This window comes from Zootoca vivipara, chromosome 2 (genome assembly GCF_965207765.1).
Source record: "Zootoca vivipara chromosome 2, rZooViv2.hap1.1, whole genome shotgun sequence".
Taxonomy (NCBI): domain Eukaryota; kingdom Metazoa; phylum Chordata; class Lepidosauria; order Squamata; family Lacertidae; genus Zootoca; species Zootoca vivipara.
In genome coordinates this window covers 115,432,018-115,455,471 of record NC_142584.1, presented here as the reverse complement: position 1 = coordinate 115,455,471, position 23,454 = coordinate 115,432,018, and the positions used below count along the sequence as shown (strand labels likewise).

At 45.7% G+C, this 23,454-nt stretch overlaps 1 protein-coding gene and 1 pseudogene across 1 annotated transcript; both read right to left on the bottom strand.

Annotated features, from left to right (window-relative positions):
- Positions 1-913: 913 nt before the first annotated feature.
- On the bottom strand, positions 914-10,273 carry LOC118080213 (vomeronasal type-2 receptor 26-like; annotated as a pseudogene).
- Positions 10,274-11,327: 1,054 nt separating this feature from the next.
- On the bottom strand, positions 11,328-22,980 carry LOC148687137 (vomeronasal type-2 receptor 26-like). Its single transcript, XM_088664272.1, has 6 exons — positions 21,996-22,980; positions 20,955-21,246; positions 17,567-18,376; positions 16,019-16,246; positions 14,840-14,966; positions 11,328-12,885 (listed from the first exon to the last, which is right to left on the bottom strand). Exons 1-6 carry the CDS (start codon positions 22,223-22,225, stop codon positions 11,975-11,977), a joined length of 2,598 nt encoding a protein of 865 aa, XP_088520398.1. The 5' UTR covers positions 22,226-22,980; the 3' UTR covers positions 11,328-11,974.
- Positions 22,981-23,454: the final 474 nt, after the last annotated feature.

The following is a 23,454-nucleotide window of genomic DNA, read 5'->3' as shown; positions in this document are numbered from 1 at the left end:
GTCCTTCCACAGTGGGGACGTAGGTTTCCGGGTGGGAGCCGATCACGGTGATGGTTCACAAAGCATGCCTTCCTCTTAGCACGTTTCTCTCTTTCGTCCTGAGTTTGAGCGTCTTCAAAACCCACAACACCTTTGGTAAAGGCTGTTCTCCAACTGAAGCGCTTGCAGGCCAGTGTTTCCCAGTTGTCGGTGTTTATACTACATTTTAAAAGATTTGCCTTAAGAGAGTCTTTAAACCTTTTTTGTTGACCACCAGCATTAAGCTTTCCCTTTTTAAGATTGGAATAGAGTACAGTCATACCTTGTGTTACGTCCGCTTCATGTTCCGTCTTTTAGCATTATGTCCCGCAGCAACCCAGAAGTACCGGAACAGGTTACTTCTGGGTTTTGCCGCTCGTACATGCACAGAAACGCAAAATTGTGCTTTGCACATGCGCAGAAGTGCCAAATTGCACCGTGTGCCTGCACAGACACAGCACTTCGAGTTGCAGGCATTTCACGTTACGGGCGGGCCTCCGGAATGGATCCCGCCCATAACACGAGGTACCACTGTAGTTGCTTTGGAAGACAATAATCAGGCATCCACAAACATGACCAATCCAACGAAGTTGGTGTTGAAGAATCATTGCTTCGACACTGGTGATCTTTGCTTCTTCCAGTACACTGGCAGTAGTTCGCCTGTCTTCCAAAGTGATACGTTCAATTTTTTGGAGGCACTGTTGATGGAATAATTCAAGAAGTTGAAGATGGCACATAGATTCACCACAGTTGGCTCCTATGATAAGGAGAATCCTTCTGCTAAATCAGTCCTAAGACCCATCATCATACGGTATCCTGTTCTTACAGTGGCCAACCAAATGTGAACGAGAAGCCTCCCACATAATCTGAAACTAAAAGTTTTGGCCTGGAACTTGATAAATGACACCTCTGGAAAACAGTTTCAGAAGTATCAGGCTTCCAAATTAGTTTTTTTTTTGGTTAAATATGCCTTTGTATTCATATCTGGCCTCAGTACAATAATGTAGCATTTTGGCATGAAGATGCAGCCCAGAAGCCCAGCACTGGAAGCCAAGATAAAGAAGACCTGCACAGCTACTGTGTATTTCCCCTTGGTGCTCAGGTAGGTGGGCACAAAGGAGACCCAAACACTGCAGAAGACCAGTATGCTGAAGGTGATCAGCTTGGCTTCATTGAAGGACCCCGGAAGCTTCCTGGCTAGGAAAGCCACTGTAAAACAGATGGCAGACAGGAAGCCCATGTAGCCAAGGGCAGCGTAAAACATGGCAACAGACCCTTCATTGCATTGCAGGATGATCTCTCCAGCCTGGGAGCTCATGTCAGACTCTGGGAATGGGGGAAAGATTCCCAGCCAGATGGTACAGATGAGAACTTGGACACTGGAACAGGAAATGACAATGGAGTAGGCCAAGCCCTTCCCCAACCATTTCTTCACTGTGTTCCCTGGCTTTGTGGCCAGGAAGGCCAGCACCACAGTGATGGTTTTTGCCAGCACAGAAGAGACAGCAACCGAGAAGATGGTGCTGAATGCTGTTTGGCGGAGAAGGCAGGTGGCTTTCCTTGGCCGGCCAATGAAGAGGAAGGAGGACAAAAAGGAAAGCAGGAGGGAGATGAGGAGGATATAGGAGAGGTCTCGGTTGTTGGCTTTGACTATGGGAGTTTTTTTGTACTTAATGAAGGTTCCTAACACAAAGCCTGTAGTTAAGAATAAGAAGAGGGAAAAGGAAGCTAGAAGGATCCCCAAAGGTTCTTCATAAGCCAGGAAGGTGATAATCTTGTGGACACATTGATCTCTGGCCTTGTTTGGATGTTGATCTTCTGGGCAGCTGGTGCAATGGTCTGCATCTGCAGAAAAACAGGAGTATTATTGATCATGCACCCCACTGTACTGCTATGCATATATATATATATATATATATATATAGAGAGAGAGAGAGAGAGAGAGAGAGAGAGAGAGAGAGAGAGTGTTTTTGCTCTGGGGAATATGGCAACCCTAGAGTAGATGATCCTCTGGGCCCTTTCCAGCTCTATGATTCTACGAGTCTTTGTCCCCTTGTTCAAGACACTGGTGTCACCCACCTTCCTGAGAGGAGATGGTCCCTCCTGCGCAGGGCATGCAATCATAGCAGCAGAGTGGCTTCCCTTCCGGAACCAGCTTGAGAAATCCGGGGTGGCAACTTTCCACGCACCTGGAGGGAGGCAGGGTCTAAGCACGAAGAAGAAGAAGAAGAAGAAGAAGAAGAAGAAGAAGAAGAAGAAGAAGAAGAAGAAGAAGAAGAAGAAGAAGAAGAAGAAGAGGAGGAGGAGGAGTAGTTTGGATTTGATATCCCGCTTTATCACTACCCGAAGGAGTCTCAAAGCGGCTAACATTCTCCTTTCCCTTCCTCCCCCACAACAGACACCCTATGAGGTGAGTGGGACTGAGAGACTTCAGAGAAGTGTGACTAGCCCAAGGTCACCCAGCAGCTGCATGTGGAGGAGCGGAGACACGAACCCGGTTCCCCAGATTAGGAGTCTACCGCTCTTAACCACTACACCACACTAGCTCTCACAAATACAGGGGGAATCAAGGAAAATGTGTTTTCTATGGAAATGAGGCTAGGGGGTCAGTGCCGTCTCTAGGCCCAAGCTGGGTGGTGCAATGCGCCAGGGCGCCTGGCCACCAGGAGCTCCGAAGGGGCGCCAAATGGCTGGTGTCTGGCTGAGCGCGGCAGCCAGGAGCTCCATGCGAGGCAGCAAAAGCGACGGCACTAGCAGCGAGTTGCAGAACCAGCTAGACTCCTGCCTAGAATGGCAGCAGGTGCGTGGTGCCACTCTAGGCAGGAGTCTCGCTGATTCTGCAAGAAGAGGAGGTCCTCTGCCCAGAGTGGCACCACGTGCCTGTTGCCACTAGGGAGGAGTCTCGCTGGTTCTGCAACTCGACAGCCGTCGATTTTGCCGCCTCGCATGGAGCTCCTGGCTGCTGCGCTCAGCGCTGCCTGCGCCCTGGACCATGAAGGCTCCGCGGAGAGCGTGGCCGGAGCCCACCCACCTGGCAGGTGAGCCAAAGAGGAGGACAGCCGTTCGCCCTCCAGAGCACGGGGCTCCCCCTTCGACGTCGACCTCGGCTTGCTGCCGGTCTCTAAAGACTCGGGAGCGGGAAGTTCGTCGGTCTTTGGGCCAAACCACGTGCCCCGTGTGACTGCCTGCCCCCTGTAGGGAATGTGGGGCAAGCTCCCCTCTGGACTCCCCCTTCCTAAAAAAAGGTCAACAACTCTGGGTCTGGGAAATGGGGGGGCACTGGAGGGATCTTCGCACCACGGCGCCGGATATGCTTAAGACGGCCCTGCACAGGGTTGGGGAAGGGCATTTTACATTTGAAGCTTGTGACTAAGTGTAAGGCCGAAAAACTCTAGCAACCAGAGGCCCACGTAGATTGAATAGCATGGAGTATCTATTTCCAGTTCTGGCAGGTTCACTAGTATTTTGCCATCACTGTGTCACAGCAGTGGACATCTGGGAGCATTCAGTAAAAAACATTTTTTAAAAAACAACAACAGCAACAACTTTTTTTTATTTTTTAAAAATAGGAGTCTTGGGTGGCACATAAAATTTAAATAAATAATTTGGTGGGGAAGTTCCTTCCCCCAACCAGCCTTTCTATGAAGTAGAGCTGGGAGAGAGCCTTTCCTGAAATTATAGACTACCTTCAAAGTTTCAAGGATGGTTAAATTTCCTCGAAGGGTTTGGGTGGGGAGGTCATCTCTCATCCAAGCACACAAATCTACTGCATCCTTTCTGGAAGTTGCTGGGAAATGGCCCGTTCCATGTGGCTTCTCAGGAGCATTTCAGAAAAAAAGGGCTAAAAGCATAATTCGGTCAAGATTATGAGGGTTTTTAATAGTTTAAATATGGCAGAGGGTGGGGGAAGTTTTGGCCAACTCATTTGACAGCTAGACTGGTGACTGTGAGTGTCTGCCGAGACCATATAACACCAGTCCTTGAAACAGGTAGGTAGCCGTGTTGGTCTGACGTAGTCGAAACAAAATTTAAAAAATACCTTCCAGTAGCATCCTAGAAACCAACTAAGTTTGTCATTGGTAAGAGCTTTCGTGTGCATGCACACTTCTTCAGATACCTGAAGAATCTGGAGAAGGTATCTGAAGAAGTGTGCATGCACACGAAAGCTCATAACAATTGCAATCTTAGTTGGTCTCTAAGGTGCTACTGGAAGGAATTTTTTAAAATTTTGTTCAGTCCTTGAAAGACCTACATTGGCCCCCGGTACGTTACCGAGCACAATTCAAAGCATTGGTGCAACACACAATTTTACAGGGACCCACCATTAGATCTTCAATAAATGCTGAGCTTTGTTCTTGGCAGGTGTTTGGGAAATGCAATAGAATGAAAGAAGATTCCCCCCACCTGGTTGAGCCATTTGGGCCACACAATGGCATCCTGATCAATGGTGAACTGTACCCGTCTCTTGATACTCCCAAACTTGACCCTGAGGATGGACTTATTGGGAAACACCACCCAGTTTACAATGTCCAGGTCGGCTGCCAGTTCCCCGTTCTCATCCAAATACACTCCGTCCATGGAAGAATTGTAGAACTGGGCATTTCCCAGGAAAGGGTGGAGCTAGAAGGGAAAGGAAACAGCAGCATTTAGGATATGGGAAAGGACACTGAGTTTCTAGCTCTGCCCATTTCATGCCTGGGTCTCCTCTGACTTGGGGCTTGGTTAAGGCTCAAGTAGTTTTGTGTGTTAAACAGTTTGTCTCCTGAATGAAGCACAATAACTCAGATGCTGTTTCTTTCCAAAAGCTCCCCCCCCCAGTAGCCCTCTGCCACTGTTTATTTTATTATTTTTATTATTTTATTTTGACAAAGTAATAACCATAAATAATTAAGAATAAAAATGTGCACCCCACCACCAAGACCATTCCATTGTAACCATCCAACCTCCCAAAATTCCAACACCTCTTGCGATGGTTTGACCCCTTTACGTTTTAACAGTACAAATTATACAAACACCTTCCGTATCACCTCGAAATAATTTCTCCTGCATATTACCCATTTTACCTTAATGGCACAGGGTAATTTACCATTAACAGCTATATCCCACACCTCTTCATACCATTCTTCCATTTTATATTCTGCTTGCCCCTTCCACTTCCTGCCCATCATAATTTGTGCAGCTGTCAATAAATTTGTGAGCAAGTCCTTCATGGCCTGTGAACCCTCCACCCTATCGTAAATTGATAATAATGCTACCTCTGGACTTTCGGTCAGCTTTAACCCAGTGATTTCAGTTATCTCCTTAAACACCCTTTGCCAGAAAAATTGTACATATTTACACCCCCACCGGGACGCGGGTGGCGCTGTGGGTTAAACCACAGAGCCTAGGGCTTGCTGAACAGAAGGTCAGTGGTTCGAATCCCCGTGACGGGGTGAGCTCCCATTGCTCAGTCCCTGCTCCTGCCAACCTAGAAGTTCAAAAGCACATCAAGTACAAGTAGATAAATAGGTACTGCTCTGGCGGGAAGATAAACGGCGTTTCCATGCACTGCTCTGGTTCGCCGGAAGCGGCTTAGTCATGCTGGCCACATGACCCGGAAGCTGTCTGCCGGCTCCCTCAGCCAGTAAAGCGAGACGAGCGCCGCAACCCCAGAGTCCTCCGCAACTGGACCTAACGGTCAGGGGCCCCTTTACCTTTACACCCCCACATGTGAACATAATTCCCTGTTTCCTGGCATCCCCTCCAATCCCAAAAGCTCCAGTGCTCAAATCAGTACAGTACATATGCAACTCAGCAAAGGCACGGCAGACAATACATATCTCTACTCAACGCATGGCTATACAAAGACTCATCATGTGGCATGGTTAGCCAGTGGAAGATGCTGATCCAACAAGGACATGCCCCTTTCATTCCTGTTATACAGGAATGGGGCTGGCACAACTTAGTGCAGAAAGCCGCCCACACACTGAATACAGGCTCCAGCAACACAAACATAGTCCCTTGGACAAAGGCTGGAGCTTAGTGGAGCTCAGTAGGTGCCAAATTAGCACCCTGGTGTCGCAGAGCAAGCCAGTAGGTGAATCACACAGTTCAAAGCTGGTGTTTATTAGCAAATACACAATATTCCCTTGGCTGAGTTTCAGGCCTAATGAGCACAGCAACTCATGCATTGTAGGTTCTTACTCCATTAAACCTGTTGCCGATAATAAAAGTCCCCACCTCCCCATAGCCGCTTCTCCAGGGTTTCTTCCGAGCAATCTGAGACTGCGCCAGCAAGCAGCCTGCCTTTGCTCCTCCCATTTCATACCTCTTCTGCTTCCAGGAGTCAAGGGAGCCTGTCACAACAGGAAGGCAGGGGACTCTTCACCAGCCGGACTCATTTCTGTCTCTTCGCCTCCCTCCTCTCCTGCTTCAGCTTCTGCCTCTGATTCTGGACTTCTGTCTGCCACAGACTCACCCCGCTCACTAAGCCCTGTGTCCCTTCAGCTTCTGATACCTCTTCCTGGTCTTCTCCCTGTGACCACCCATCATTGCCCCACCACCAATCCCTGGGCTCTGAGTCTTCTGCACTTGGTGGTTCCTCCTACCACCTTATCCTACTCTGGCCGTTCCTGAGGTCAGTGTATGGGGGCATGGAGAGAGGCCAGTTCAGGATGCTTCCACAATGGGTTTGCAAAATCTCCTCCCCCAGACACAATTTCACATGTTCTTTGTCAATTCTGGAATGGTACACTCAATTGTCAGGTTTGGCAGAGATTTCAGTGATGGGAAAAGGAAATACCTGCCACGACTGTAGCTTTTGAACTTCCAGACTGGCCATCACCCTCCTGTTTGTCCTAGAGGAATATGCTGCATTTAAGGCAGATGACACAGCTTGGACAGCGTTGTAAATCCTGTAGCTGTCTAGAGAAAGGATTCTTTCCAGATCATCTTGGGGCAACATCTCCAGTTTCTCTCTGTGTGTACATCTTGTCCAGCCTTTCACTGACAATGCATGCTTTAACTATGAACAATGAAAGGCATATTTCCAAAACTTCTTGATAGCGGAGAAAAAGGGAAGAGAGTAATCATATTGTGCCCATTTATTCGTCCCAAGGAAGAAAGAAAAAATGCCATGGATGTGTTGGAAAGAGAAACCTCTGTATGTTAACTCGAAGGAAATGTCCCATGTAATAGTTGTGATCAAGACCTTCCCTGCAGTGGGTTTTAACAACCGGTGGAATATTTTTTCTGCATGTACCACTCCCGCTACGAAATAAGATGTTTCTACATAGTAAAAAAATACATTGACTTGTCTCCATTTTTCAAATGGAAGAATATCCACCACGTAATGCGTATTGACTTGTGGAATGCTCTGTGAGATGGCAACACATATGCCATTCTGGGTGAGCACAGGCATCAAATTCTTCATGAACCTCTCTCCGTTGTCAGTGTCTTGAGTAAGAAGGCCAATGAACGTCCATCTGAAGTGATGGAGCAGCTTGACTATCCCTGGGTACTGGGCCTCTTCTTTGGGGACCATCGGGTAGAGAAAAGGGAACTGCCTCTTGTCATTCATCACATGAGAGACAAAAGCGTAATTGATCTGGCAAGAAAAGGAATATTTCTTTTGAAATTCTGAAAAGCCGATCTGAGTAGCAATGATCGTGTGAGAAAAGAAAGGCATGTTTCTACTAGAGGATATTAGCAGACAAGATAAAAAAACTTGTCTTTTTGTATGCGACGACGGCAGCAAGAGTACTATTGCACAGAAATGGAAACAAGAAGAATGGCCAACGATAGAAGAATGGCAGACGAAGTTAGTGGACTACACAGAGCTGTACAAGATGACAGGGAAAATTCGAAACCAACGGGACCAGTGGTTCTTGAAGGATTGGACTAAATCTGAGAAATATTTGAAAGACAATTGTAAACAAAAATTTACGCTTGTAGGTTTACAAGAAGTTTTGTTAAGGAGAACTATGTGAAATATTACAGGGAAAAGTTAAGAAAGTAAAAAATTGGTTATTGTTTTTTAAAGTCATAGTGAATTACAGAATACAAGAAGAAATTAGGATGATTGGAAATCTTTAGACATGGCTGAGCGAAGTCCAAAAAGATTGTATAAGATGTGAAGGAATGTTAAATGATGTATGGAATGTATGCAAAAACTTAATAAAAATATTTATTAAAAAAAGAGAAAATAAAGGCATGTGTTGGTCCTCTCAAATCACTCACAATATTCTTACAAAATCAAGGGTCTGTCTTCAATCTCACATAACATCCATCCCACCCAATTTTTGAGTTCTCTGGAATTGGACTCAGTCAGAAAATGCCACACCTCTCTCCATCCCTACCTGTGGGATGTTATAGATGCTCAACATTCTTGAAATCTGGATGGAATTTGGAGAGTCGGCTCCTTCAAGAACAGCGAGCAGATTATTCTGCCCTCCACAGCTGTAGTTTGGAACATTTACCTGCCCAGTAGAGAGCAAGTCTACCAAAGCTTCGATTGTCACCCTCCCATCAAAAAAGTTCTGGTGGATGTTGTAGCCCAGAGTGATGTTGGGTAAGAGCCTGGGATTCTGGTTGACCTCTTGAATGGCAAGCAAGAAGGACAGGTATTGCCAGTGCCTTGTCCCCCCTCTCCTGCAAAAAATATACACATAACAGCATCGTCCAAGCTCATTTGGTAGAACATGAGACACTTAATCTCAGGGTCGTGGGTTTAAGCCCCATGTTGGGCAAAACATTCCTGCATTGCAGGGGGTTGGATTAATTCCCTTGCAATTCTACAATTCTATGATCCTGCATTCAGTGAGTATATCAGATTCATCTTTGTTCCCCCCCCCCAAGTTTTTATGGATAAGTTCTGGATTCAGTTTGCAGAGCTTTTGCTAACACTGATCTGGAGCCAATCCTTACTTAATGCTGAGTGGGTGGTGGGGTAGCCTCGTTCAATCCACAGGCATTCCCCTTTGGAAAACAAAACTTATTCAGATGATCATTTTAGTGTGAGAATTAGTATAACAGCAGATAAAACATTTTAAGCTTTCATTAAAATATAGGTAACATTCAGCGTTACCTCTCTCCCTCTCCCTCTGTCTTGTGAATTACAGGAAAGAATTGAGATTGATTTGAGTCACAGTGACTTGTGCTCTGGGTGTCTTCTGAGATTTTGGTCCTCTTCACTGGATTTGAAATCTGGGCAGCTTCCAACAAATTAAAACACAATATGACATCAAACATTGGAAGACAGGAGTGCCTGGCGTGCTATGGTCCATGGGGTCACGAAGAGTCGGACACGACTAAACGACTAAACAACAACAACAACAATGGAGATCATTGGGTTGAATGTTTGTTTTGTTTATTGTCTTTTGTGTGTTTATTTGGAAAATCTAATAAATTGCTTTTAAAAAAATGGAGATCATCTGGGGTGGAGGGGCACAGAAAAGGAGAGGGTGCCCTGGCCTTCCCCACTTGCAAAGTCAAGCAAGAACCTCTTTAGGCAGGGGCCTCTTTCTCAAAGTCTCAAAAAGAAAATTGGACGTTTGTTCTGCAGGTCAAAGCTATATTTCTCTCCTATGCTGCTCTGCTTTACAAATGAAAAAGGACCTTGCTGTGACAGTGTCCAAATGGCAGGTTAGGCAGTTCACAGAATCATAGAATCTTAGATTTGGGTGGGACCCAAGGGCCATCTAGTCCAACCCCCTGCAATGCAGGAATCTCAGCGAAAGCATCCCTGATAGGTGGGCCTCCAACCCCTGTTCAAAAAGCTCCAAGGAAGAAGAGCCCTCAACCTCAGAAGGGAGACTGTTCCACTGTCAAACAGCTCTTACTGTCTGAAAGTTTTTCCATATGTCTAGTTGGAATCTCCCTCCCTGCAACTTGAAGCCATGGGTCTGAGTCCCTTGCTGGTTCCCCAAAGTCTCTCCCCAATTGCAAAACAGGGCAGGGATTTAGGGGGAGCAGGAGAAAGCCTGATAATTGGGGATAACTGGGGCTCATGAAATTGGTAGCTTGTGGGGTGTCAGTAAACTCATCCACATAAAATGGCTTACAGGAAAAGGCTGGCTGAGGGAGACTCCTTGAAGGTGTGTGGATGGAAAAATCCTCTTGTGGGAGAGATGACCCCACTGATGATGTGATCTCCTGGCCTGTAATAACTGAATGGACCTATCTCATCTCTCTCCAAAGCCAAGTGGCATTTCGCCTTCATCCGGCACTCTGCATAATGCTGTTGCAGCAGCAACAGAAGCAGCTGCAGCAGAACCATTCCTTGTCTGCTTGGAACAGCTCCCTCCCTTGTTACTGCTCCTTGCAATTAGGAAACAATTAGATGAAGCCAAACTCTTTTTGCAATGGCTTTCTGAGCATTGACCGAGTCACACCAAGACTTGACATCTGAAGTGGATGGACATCAATATCAGCACTTGCACAGCCCAAACCCCCTGCCCCAAATCTCAGCTCAAGCTCTGATGCACCAGTCCTTTGCAGCCGAGATGCAAGACATTGCCTCATGATTATCTCAGTTCTGATGCTTATGTTAGTGGACTCCTAAGTGCTTATTGGACAAATCTCTGGAGCTCTGCTGAGAAGATGATGGGGAAAATCACTATGATTTCGATCACTCAAAAGGGAAAAGGAGACAACAGGGCAGATAGGTAGTCAAAGCTGGGGGGAAATATGGGATAATCGTACCTTGAAAATGTTGTCTATAAGAATAAAATAAAATTACTGTTAATTAATTTGGAGATGGTATTTAACACCAGTCAGATTGAATCAAATAAACAAGGAACATCTGGTGTTATGTTGGAGGGGATGCCAGGAAACAGGGAAGTATGTTCACATGTGGTAGGGGTGTAAACATTTCCATATTGATGATTGCAGCTCTTGTTCTGCATTCAGGGTGGGGAGGTGCAGGCTGTCCCTGGACATCTGCCCTGTTAGAAGTGGGTCCGAGACCCTCAAGATAAAACATATATCCCCTATACCAGAGCGCAGGTTCCCTCCCAGGGCCACTACTGAGAAGGCCCTCTGCCTGGTTCCCTGCAACCTCACTTCTTGCAATGAGGGAACCACCAGAAGGCCCTCAGAGCTGGACCATGGCTCAGCTGAATGCTATGATGGCAGAATCATCCCTGAATTGCACATGTGCTCTCCGGAAGAGCATTACTTGCATAAAGACTAGGAAGAATAGTGTGGTTGAGTAGGTATTTTATCGCAACCTGCCTGTGATGAAAGAACTCATTATGCACAAGGGACGAATGGCCACAGCAGAGTGTTAGGAGCGAGCCAGCAGTACATCACATGAAGGAAGTGGAGTTAACTCTTTATTAAATGAAACAGGATCTTCACAGGAGTGTCACATCTAATGAGCACAGCGACTCTTTTTCTGTACATCTTGTACAGTTGCAGAGACTGAAGGTCCCCGCCTTCCAACAGCTGTTAAGTCCCCTCCTCCACAGGGTTTTCCCCAAGCAATCGGAGACTGTGCCTGTGTGTCTGTCTTTGCTCCTCCCACTTCATTCCTCTTCTGGTTCTAAGAGACCAGAGGGGAGGAGAGCTTGTCGCAGCAGGACGGAGAGACATCTGTGACTCTTCACCAGCCTGACTCATCTCCGCCTATTGGCCTCACTTCTCTCCTGTTTCGGCGTCTGCTTCTGGATTTCTCTCTGCCACCAACTCTCCCAGCTCAATAAGCCTTGTTACCTCTTCAGCTTCATCCTCCCAGTCTTCTCCCTGTGACCACTCATTGTCCGACCACCCGAGCTCTGAGCCTTCTTCCCTCTGGGGTTCCCTAGCTGGTTTCTACCACTGTTCATCTGCATCCAGAACCTGACACAAAGTCATTCATTATGAATACATTTTCACCATTCATGATTTATAGGGAAGAGAGATTCACCTCTAAGCACCTATCTCCACAGAACTATTTTGCTGGAGATCCATTTTCAAAATTTAAAAGAATATTTAAGAATCAGATGCCATCTTCGGTTTTTGCCTTTAGCTGCTCCTTTGTATTCAGATCAGGCCTCAGCACAATAATGTAGCACTTGGGAATGAAGATGCAGCCTAGAAGCCCAGCACTGGATGCCAACATGGAGAAGACCTGTACAGCTACCATGTACTTCCCTTTTGTGCTCAGGTAGGTGGGCACAAAGGACAACCAAACACTGCAGAAGACCAGCATGCTGAAGGTGATCAGCTTGGCTTCATTGAAGGCTCCAGGTAGGTTCCTCGCCAGGAAAGCCACCGTGAAGCAAATGGAGGCCAAGAAGCCCATGTAGCCGAGGACACCATAAAACATGGCAAGAGACCCTTCATTGCATTGTAGGATGATCTCTCTAGGCTGGGAATGCATGTCAGACTCTGGAAATGGTGGAGAGATTTCCAGCCAGATGATGCAGATGGCAACTTGGACAGTGGAACAGAAAATGACAATGGAGTTGGCCAGATTCTTCCCCAGCAATTTCCTCACTCTGTTCCTTGGCTTTGCGGCCAGGAAGGCCAGCACCACAGTGATAGTTTTTGCCAACACAGAAGAGATGGCAGCCGAGAAGATGATGCTGAAGACCATTTGTCGGAGAAGGCAGGTCACCTTCCTTGGCTGGCCGATGAAGAGGAAGGAGGACAAAAAGGAAAGCAGGAGGGAGATGAGGAGGATGTTGGAGAGGCCCTGGTTGTTGGCTTTGACTATGGGAGTTTCTTGGTATTTAATGAAGATTCCCAACACAACGCCTGTGGCTAAAGACAAGAGAAGGGAGATGGAAGCCAAGATGATCCCCAAATGTTCTTCATAAGCCAGGAAAGTGATGATCTTTGGGACACATTGATCATCGCCTTTGTTTGGATATTGATCCTCTGGACACAGGGTACAATGGTCTGCATCTGAGGATGAGAGAAAGATAGGCATCCGTAACCATCTGTATTCCAATAGACTTGGACAAATAATATTGATGCAGGAGTGGTCAGTAAACAATATGTGGGCAACAGTTGGTCTGTTATTTTCTCTTTTAACGTTTACCCTTGAATCTTTCCTTTCCTTTGTGGAGATAGAGGTGGTGCACAAGGTTTTTCTCACTTCTGAACTGCAAAGAACACTATAGGTAAACCTGAGAGGCAGTGACCTTCCCTGAGAGATATGTCTGGCCTCTTCATTGTACAGCTTTTGCCAGATGCTGAAGGTGTTTCTCTTTACATTTATGTATTTATTCAATAACTCCAGCAATGTTTCTGTTAGCTGGATTGGAAGGAATTGGTTAGAAGAAGAATTGCGATCTAATTTTGAACTTTTTTTTTTGGTAGGATAACCATCTTGGACTAAACCAAAAAGCTTAAGTCCAATTGATGCATGAAGAGGTTAATGCCATAGATTAAGCCAGGCATCCCCAAACTTCAGCCCTCCAGATGTTTTGGACTGCAATTCCCACCATCCCTGACCACTGGTCCTGTTAGTTAGGGATCATGGGAGTTGTAGGCCAAAACATCTGGAGGGCCGCAGTTTGGGGATGCCTGGATTAAGCTGTCCTGCTAGGCTTTGCTAGGTCGCTCTCCCTCACATTGGGAGGAAGGCAAGTCTATTGTTTCCTTCAGTCTACTATGTGAACTCCAGCATGTAAAGAGGTCTGAGCTTGTTGCTCAAAGCTCACTGCATGGCTTTTAAAAAAAGCCATCCTTGTGTTCCTATACAAATAATTTAGGAACATCCACCACTTTGGAGCAAGCCTACGTTTTGCTGCATGTGCTGTCTGAATGCTGTATGTAAAAGCACATGAATCTGACCTTTGAAACATTTGTAAGCAAATAATTTTTAACTTACCAAACACATGGTCTTAGCTGTGCTAGGGGGAGTGAGAAATTTTGGAAGGAACCCAGAAGGGTATATTTTAAAAGTCCAAAAGCCTCTACTACCATGCTTTACTTTGCTGCATAAGCTGCCCCTTACTTTTCTAACATCACTAACAAAGCCTATAGATGGGCCTTTTCTAGAGCCCGTTTTGAGGCAATGCCCTCAGCTGTGCTGTATGGCAAATTGATGCAGGTACCAATTCATGAGCGTCTTTGCCCTTGCATGTCCAATAAGGTAGAATCTGTCACTCACATCCTTTTATTCTGTGAATTTTATAGTGAAGAATGAGCTCGACTTATTTTACCCCTTTTATCAAAATTTATACCCTTACAATATTATTTGGAATTCTCCTCCGAAATCTTATGAAAATTCCTTCTGGAAGATTCCTCAAGTCCCGTATCCTATGATGTGGCCAAATTCTGCACTTTTGCTATTAAGAAACGTAAATCTCTTCTATTGAATAATACATTGCATATTCCTTTTCCCATTTGTCAGTTACTTTTTTGTTAATATGTATTAATTCATTTGCTTGCTTGCTTTTTGGTGGGGTTCTTGAATCAGTTTAAATAGCTATAGTATTGCATTGTGGATCAAAGTGCAAGTAGATAAATAGGTACCACTCTGGCGGGAAGGTAAACAGCGTTTCCGTGCGCTGCTCTGGTTCGCCAGAAGCGGCTTAGTCATGCTGGCCACGTGACCTGGAAGCTGTACGCCGGCTCCCTCGGCCAGTAAAGCGAGAAGAGCACCGCAACCCCAGAGTCGTCCGCGACTGGACCTAATGGTCAGGGGTCCCTTTACCTTTACCTTATTGCATTGTGGGCCTTGCAGGGTCAGCCCTCTCCCTCTTCCCCATTCTGCAGCATAGAGAGATTGCTTCTTCAATGCCATTTCTTTCAACTTTCAAAACGGCTTTGGGATTTTCACAGAAAGTGAGTGAATATTCAGCCTACTTATCCTCTGCCAAGGAATGTCCTCTCTGCTGGAACCACCCACCTTCCTGAGTGGAGATTGTCCCTTCCACACACAGAGTGCAATCATAGCAGCAAAACGGTTCTCCTTCTTGAATCACCTTGGCATAGCCAGGACGGCAGCTTTCTGTACACCTGGAGCGCGGCACGGTCTAGCCATAAGGAGAAAAAGGAGCACCAAAGGTGTTAGGAGTATTTGTGTCTATGGAATTCATTTATAGGACCCAACAGAATCTCTAGTTCCACTGACCAGGAACACACACACACACACACACACACATGCCCCGAGAAGCAAATATGATGCAGAAAATCACAATGAGAAAAACCTCTTTGGTGAGTTTTCTTGTTTGTTTGACATTTATATCCCTCTTTTGTACACATTAGAAAACTCAAAACACACTGCAAAAAATTACAAGAGCAAAAAGAACAATCCTAGAAGGAAAGTAATTGCAAGCAACAATAAAATACACTGATGAAGAGCAACAACCCACCATAAGGTAAAAAGGGGGGGGCAAAGGACCCCTGGATGGTGAAGTCCAGTTGAATTTGACTATGGGGTGCGGCGCTCATCTTGCTTTCAGGCTGAGGGAGCTGGCATTTGTCCACATATAGCTTTCTGGATCATGTGCCCAGCAGGACTAAACCGCTTCTGGAGCAACGGGACACCGTGACAGAAACCAGAGCGCACAGAAATGCCATTTACCTTCCCACCGCAGTGGTACCTATTTATCTACTTGCACTGGGGTGCTTTCGAAGTGATAGGTTGGCAGGATCTGGGACAGAGCAATGGGAGATCACTCCGTCATAGGGATTCGAACTGCCAACCTTCCAATCGGCAAGCTCAAGAGGCTCAGTGGTTTAGACCAGGCACCCCCAAACTGCGGCCCTCCAGATGTTTTGGCCTACAACTCCCATGATCCCTAGCTAACAGGACCAGTGGTCGGGGAAGATGGGAATTGTAGTCCAAAACATCTGGAGGGCTGAAGTTTGGGGATGCCTGGTTTAGACCACAGCACCACCCGTGTCTAACCATAAAAACAACTGGAGATGCTAACTTAAAAATGTCTCCTGATTTATTATTATTATTATTATTATTATTAGTAGTAGTAGTAGTAGTAAAGTTGCAACTCCTGCATTGTATTGAATGGGATTTACTCCCTGGTAAATGTACAGCCCATGCCATGTAGAATAAAGTATTCTATACCTTGTTAAAGCTTTGGGGCCACACAATGTCTTCCAGGTTAATGGTGAATTTTAATGTAGTGGATGCCTTTCTCTCTATACTCCCAATTTTCACTCTAACACGAGATTTATTGGGGCGCATCACCCAGTTCTCAATATCATAGTTGGCTGGCAGCTCCCCGTTCTCATCCAAACAGAGACCGCCCATGGAAGTATTTGGAAACTGGATTGCCCTTAAGAAAGGGTGGAGCTGGGATGACAGAGGAAACAGCAAAGCTAAGAAAGCATGAAACTACATGTGGTGGTCCTGTAAAGTAATCAGGGAATTCTGGGAAGTAATTTACAATGAATTAAAAAAGATATTTGAAAAAACCTTCCCCCCCAAACCCAAGATATTCCTTTTGCGAATGGTAACAATGAAAGTCCCTAAAACACAAAAAAACAAAAAAATATTATGTGCCACTACTGCGGCTAGAATCTTATTGGCACCAAAGTGGAAAACGAGTACTGTGCCCACCAAGGAAGAGAGGCAGTTTAAAATAGCATTTCTTTGCTACATTGTTGTTTCCCTGCAGTCTTTTCACAAGGCGCGGCATATGAATGCTTAAATATAAACCCATATAGGTAAATGAATAAAAACACTATGACTAAAAACATAGTGGGGAAGACTGTGACCAGGAAACCTTTGTGGCTGCTCAACCTGTGTTCCAGGTGTTTAATTGTTGGTGGGCAACTTCAATGTCCAGCAGAGATGTGAGGGGATGAGGAGTGTCCAGCTTTGGTTAGGAAAGCTGGATCTCTCTAAGGGACCCAGGGGGGAACCACTAGATATGGGGGAACTCCTCGAAAGATTCCATCAATGGTGTCTCTGAAAATTTTTACACATCACCTAGGAAGACAGGCGAACTAATGCCAGTGTACTGGAAGAAGCATACATCACCTGTGTCGAAGCAATGATTCTTCAACATCAACTTCGTTGGACTGGTCATGTTGTGCGGATGCCTGATTATCGTCTTCCAAAGCAACTACAGTACTCTATTCCAAACTTAAAAATGGAAAGTGTAATGCTGGTGGTCAACAAAAGAGATTCAAAGACTCTCTCAAGGCAAATCTAAAAAAATGCAGTATAAACACCAATAATTGGGAAACACTGGCCCGCGAGTGCTCCAACTGGAGAACAGCCTTTACCAAAGGTGTCATGGGCTTTGAAGGCGCTCAAACTCAGGATGAATGAGAGAAACGTGCTAAGAGGAAGGCACGCTTGGCAAACCCTCACCATGATCAACTCCCACCCAGAAACCTATGTCTTCACTGTGGAAAGACGTGTGGATCCAGAATTGGCCTCCACAGTCACTTACGGACTCAAAACCATGTTTATGGAAGACAATTTTACTTGGCCATAAAGGATCGGAGGAGGAGGAGAAGCACAGTGAGAAAAGAATGGGTTAACCTCCACCACGAGACTCACAAATTGGATTTCCTCTACAACGGGCACACTTTTTATCTGACAATTAAATTTTATTCCATAGCTGGGAGAATGGATGCAATTTGCAAATGCACAAGTGAATACCTGCCATGGCTTCAGCCTCCGGTGTTCCAACCTTTCTCCTCCACCCACCATCAACATCCACTTTGATCTAGATAAGTACATAGAGTTTAAGGCATGTGCCACAACTTGGACATTGAAGTAAGTACTGTAGCTGTCTTGAGACAGGGCTCTCTCCCGCTCCTCTTTGGGCAAGGTCTCCAGTTTATCCTTCTCTGTGCATCTTGTCTGACCTTTTTTGGCCAGCGTGTGCTTTGAATATGAGCAATGGTATGCATTCTGCCAAAACTGCCCAAGGAGATAGGAACGTGGCTTATAGCAGTCATGTTTGGTCCTTTTGGGGGCTTTCATTAAAAAGGACAAAGAACCATGGATGTACTGGAAGAAATCAAGATCGAAAGACAAATTGAAGTTGATGTCCTGAGAACCTGCAGTGATCCAGACTTTTGCCCCAATTTCTTTCTCAAGTGTTCCTTGTAGTGCCTTAACTGGCATCCACCCCATTTGGGTGGTTTCATAGTAAACCATTACAGTGAATTGTCTCCATACGGCAAATGGTTCACTCGGGCCGAGGATCTGAAGTGGATTATTTTCATGTATTCTTTTTGATAAGGCAATGCAAATTCCGTTGCGGGTCGTAAGAGCTGTGAAGGCTCTCAAGAACCTTTCACCATTCTCATTGTCTGGAGCAATGAGACCAATCCACGTCCATCCAAAATGCAGTAGCAACTTCACAATCCCCAGATACTGATTTTCTTCTTTGGGGACGATCCGGTATACAAAAGGGAACTGGGTTTTATCATCAAGAAGATGAGCAACAGAGCCATAACGGATCTGGTGAGGAAAGTAAGAATTAATGTTTTGCTTTGCTTTCAGGGTAAGGAATAGACCGCAATACCTCAAGGACCACCTCTTTCCATCTAAACCTACCTGGACCATGAGATCATCTTCTGAGGCCCTTCTTCGTGTGCCTCCTGCTCAAGAGGTTCAGAGGGTGGCAACACGAGAACAGGGCCTTCTCTGCAGTGGCTCCCCATCTGTGGAATGCTCTCCCCAGGGAAGTTTGCCTGGCTCCTTCATTGTATACCTTTACGCACCAGGCAAAAACATTCCTTTTTAACCAGGCCTTTGGTTGACCCTAGTTACATCCTATGCCCTTTTAAAATGTGGTTTGTGTGTGTGTGTGTGTGGGGGGGGGCTATTGGATTGTTATTTTTATTTTCAATAGGTATTTTTTGGTTATACATCTTGATTTTATTCTGTGAACTGCCCTGAGACTCCCAGGTATAGGGCAGTATATAAATTCAATCAATCAATCAATCAATAAAATTGTTACAAAAGTTGGGTGCCTCCTCCTGTCTCTGCTGACGGGTAGCAAGAGCCCATGGGTTTCCAGGCACTCACCCTGGGTCTGAGCTCCTTTGGACAATTAAGACATGGCAGAGACTGTCCTAGCTTTAAGAAATATGGTTTATTCACCCATAGCTGCCAAGTCTCCCGTATTCCCCAGGAAACCCCCGTTTTCCCAGCTGTCCCCAGCAGAAAAAACAGATTTTTTTTGTTTTCCTCCAGTTTATTCTGGCGCGGCAGCCATTTTGGAACTGGCGGAGCATGCTCAGAAGCGACTTTTGATGCTGCTTTGCCCAGTTCCAAAATGGCTGCAGCATGACTTCTGGTGCGGTGGCCATTTTGGAACAGGGCAGAGCAGCATCAAAAGTAGCTTCTGAGAATGCTCCGCCCAGTTCCAAAATGGCGGCAGCGCTACTTCTGGTCTGCTACTTCTGGTCCAGTCCCTTATTTCTCAGGCCAGAACTTGGCAGCTATGTATTCACCTATTTACACCTTCAGTCTGCATGGAGTGAGCCCAGATCTTACAGCATTACATTTCCAGAGAGGCTTGTACCCCACAGCCCTGGAGCCCAAGGCCTCTCTCCCAGGCAGCTCTGCGGTCAGCCTGCCCAAAGATGGATCCCAGACCAAAATTCCAGAATTACTAGAATGGCGAGCTAAAATTAACTAATCAGAAAATTTATAAAGAGTAGGAATGCGTAAAGGATTACATGAAAAGAGTTGGCTTCGGAGCCTAAAATTAATATGCAACAGCTTAAAGGGTGCAAGGTTATAGGATATTAAAACAAATATGGAACAACAAATATAAACAGCTGTTAACGCAACAAACAACAACAACAACAACAACAACAACAACAGTATGTAAAAAATATTGCACATGTGTGAAGGGAAGCAATGGGTTTAGGGGGAGGGAGGTGAGGGCATTAATTGAAAAATTGCTAAAGATATATAAGGGACCTAAGAGATTAAGGCTAAGGAACTGAAAGAAGGAGACAAATATTAAGGAATAGTAAAATAAGGGAATCTGAGAAGAATCAGTACAAATGAAAATATGAGTGTTACTCGGAGTATATTTTAATGAGACTCAAGGTTTTGTTACGTACTGTTTTATCTTAGATGTGAAGTCTTCTGTTTGTACATAAAATGAATAAATAAGAGAAATCTAAGATGGATCCCAGACCTTCTTCCTCCCAGCAACCCTTGCTTAAAACTCAAATTTCCTGTCACCTCATTACCAGTTACCCTGGCCACCTTCCAAACCCAGTCTCTGTTCACATCTCAGGGCGGGTGCAGGGAGGATAGTTCTCTTGCATTGCCACTGTCCCTCAGTGGCTATCATTCTTTAATGTTCTTTAAAGCTTGAAGGTAAAGGACCCCTGAATGTTAAGTCCGGTCGCGAACGACGCTGGGGTTGGGGCACTCATCTCGCTTTACTGGCTGAGGGAGCCGACGTTTGTCCGCAGACACTTTTTCCAGGTCATGTGGCCAGCATGACAAAGTTGCTTCTGGCAAAACCTTCTGCCGTTTACCTTCCCGCTGGAGCGGTACCTATTTATCTACTTGCACTTTGATGTGCTTTCGAACTGCTAGGTTGGCAGGAGCTGGGACCGAACAACGGGGCTCACCCCGTCACGGGAATTCGAACCGCTGACCTTCCAATCAGCAAGCCCTAGGTACCGGGGTTTAGACCACAGCACCACCCACGTCCCTAGCTTAGTCAGGCCGTCTTGCATAGGCTAGCCCAGGAAATCCTCTGCAGCCTGCATTTCTCCCTTCACACCCCAAATAATCAAAACCATAGCATTTTTAATTTCTAGGGTTTATGCCCCGCAGTTTATAACAATATTTATTAACCAAAATGATTACCAATTAACTGTGTTGGCTGGTGATGCTAGGAGTTTTAATTCGAACCATCTGGAGGGTGCTAGGTTGATGGAGGCTGGGAATTGAAGAAAGCCTTGGGATTTTCATGCTTTCTGATCCCCTTCACTCCTTGGGAGAAAAACTGGAATTTTATGCAGCTGAAGTTCTCCTCTGATCCACCCATACCCCGCCTTCTTACCTGTGGGATTTTGTAGATGCCTGACATGGTTGAAATCTCTATCGAGATTACAGAATTGGTTCCTTCAAGGATTGCCATAGGTTTATTCTGTTTTCCACATTTGTAGTTTGGAATATTGCTTTCTCCGACTGCAAGCAGTTCGAGCATGGCATGGGAAGTCCTCCGTGCATCAAAATAGTTTTCATAGAGGTTATAGCCCAAGCTGATGTTGGGTAAAAGCCTGGGATCCTGGTTGATTTCCTGGACTGTGAACAAGAAGGACAAAATGTGCCAGTAGTACACAGATGACAAGCTGCAAAATAGCAAACAATTAAGAAGCGTCAAAATGTTTTGCACCATTGATTAAAAACAAACATTGTTTGATCCCCAAATAATAATCTGTGTGTCCGTGATAGAATAACACTGGGGAGATGTCTGTTCCACTGCAGTCCAAAGTACAAAATTTGAATATGAAATATTGCAGTTGCTTCAGTTGTCAGGGCTGCAGAAATGTCACTTTGTGGAAAAGCAGAGCTCAGTCTTCACTCTAGAAGGGTGAAAAGGCTGCAACCCCATTTAGCTAACAGGAAACACTATTCAATCAATGGGACTTACTTTTCAGTAGACAGTTAGGATTTTGCTGTAAATCAAAATCTAGTTATGGGCAGTACAGACCTTCAGTGAAAGAAACCAAAGGAGATCAGAAGGACCTATTGTGCCCTTTATTTTGAGTCTCCCCTTTGCAAGTGAAACCAGTTATTTCCCGGGTATTTAGGAGTGCAGGCGGAGAAGTAGCCACCTGCTTATTGGAGAGCAGCCTTTACCAAAGGTGTCATGGACTTTGAAGACTTTCAAACTCAGGACGAAAGGGAGAAACGTGCTAAGATGAAGGCACATTTGGCAAACCCTCACCGTGATCAACCCCCACTCAGAAACCTATGTCCCCACTGCAGAAGGACATGTGGATCCAGAATTGGCCTCCACAGTCACTTACGGACACACCGTTAAGACCTTGGAAGACAATCTTACTCGGCTACGAGGGATCGCCAAAGAATTACTTACCCATCAAACTTGGATAAGGGGGACCGGGAAAAGATGTATGGGCATTGCTTAATAAAGTTTTGAGGCGATACGATCCCACTAATGAGGAAGTATCCAGGCCGGTAGTAATTGAGTGCTTCATTTTCTTCCCTGATCATATTCAAGGGGCATTTTGTCTTCAGTCCATTTTGTCCACAGACCCGATGGGGTATTAGCAGCAGAAGCAGCAACAGAAGTAGCAGGGAGGTCATTCTGGCTTGGCCTCCTGTACCTCCTCTCTTCTTCAGTGCCAGTTTATCAGTAGAAACGAAAAACTCTTGTATGATCAAAGTTGCAGTGACTTTATCAATGTGGGTGGTGTTCAGCTATGATTTCAGAGGCATTAAATGACAAGAAGGTATACCCCTCCCCCCACATCTTTTACCTGCCTGAACTCTTGGTATCAATCTATTTCTGACATGGGGTATATTATGTGCACAAGGGTAATAAATAATCTCATGCTGACCTTGATTCTGATGTTTAGGTAAGTGCCAACAATACCTCTTGAGCTTTGGTGAGGAATTTTGATAAATCACCCTGATTTTGATAATTATAAAGGGATTCAGAGCCGCCTCTGCAACATCCTGTAGTCTTTGCATGACTCGAGGGACAAGTGAAAAGCTGGAGAAAAACATGTTTGTGAGAAATCACAGAGGCAGCTCCAAAGTTTTTCAATCGGGAGGGGCAGCTGGTATTGCCTGAACTTTGCTGACATGAACCTAAGAAATATCCTATGACTGGCTTAGTCCAAAGGCCAAGGCAGTCCGGTAGCTGGCGGCCCACTGTGGTCATTCCGATACGTCCGGGAAGCCAATAAATTCCACTGGAAAAACGGTTATGTCCATGTGGAGATGGCAGTATTGAGTCAGTGGCTCATGTGGTTCTGTGTTGCACTCTTTACAAAGATTTGAGGAGTGAGGTTATTACCCCTCTATTATTGTCCATGCTGGTTCACTCAACCATTGCTACAGTGCCTCCTCCTCCTCCTCCTCCTCCTCCTCCTCCTCCTCCTCCTCCTCCTCCTCCTCCTCCTCCTCCTTTAAAGTTGGTACATAAGACCCTATATAGCTCAGAACTAGGCTATCTGCAAGAACATCTCTGCCATGTCCAACCCTCTCCAACCACTATGGTGTGCTGAAGAGGCTTGTGTTTCGGTTGCTTGCATTGTCTGTACATGAAACAGTTCCTTCATTGTGGTGGCACTGGTTCATTGGAGCTCCCTCCCTCTTTAAGTACACCAAGAACAATGATCTTGGGCTTTCACTTATGCTTTACTAATTAGTAGTCAGGGCCGTCCCTAGGCCCGGGCTGGGTGGCACAAGGCGCCAGGGCGCCTGACCATTAGGGGCACGGAAGGGGCGCCGAACGCCGGTGTCTTCCCCTGTGTGCCTCTGCTCTTGAACGGCTTCAGGCAGCTCTCCGGAGGCGCGCGGGGAGCGCT

What these genes read in the sequence shown, in the direction of transcription:
- LOC148687137 (XM_088664272.1), bottom strand. Translation starts at nt 22,225, where the DNA reads ATGACCTCCCTGCTACTTCTGTTGCTGCTTCTGCTGCTAATACCCCAT. An exon ending in GCATCTACAAAATCCCACAG is followed by an intron (nt 18,377 to 20,954) that starts GTAAGAAGGCGG and finishes TTTCCTCACCAG; the next exon opens with ATCCGTTATGGCTCTGTTGC. An exon ending in GGAGGCTGAAGCCATGGCAG is followed by an intron (nt 16,247 to 17,566) that starts GTATTCACTTGT and finishes CTGTCATCCCAG; the next exon opens with CTCCACCCTTTCTTAAGGGC.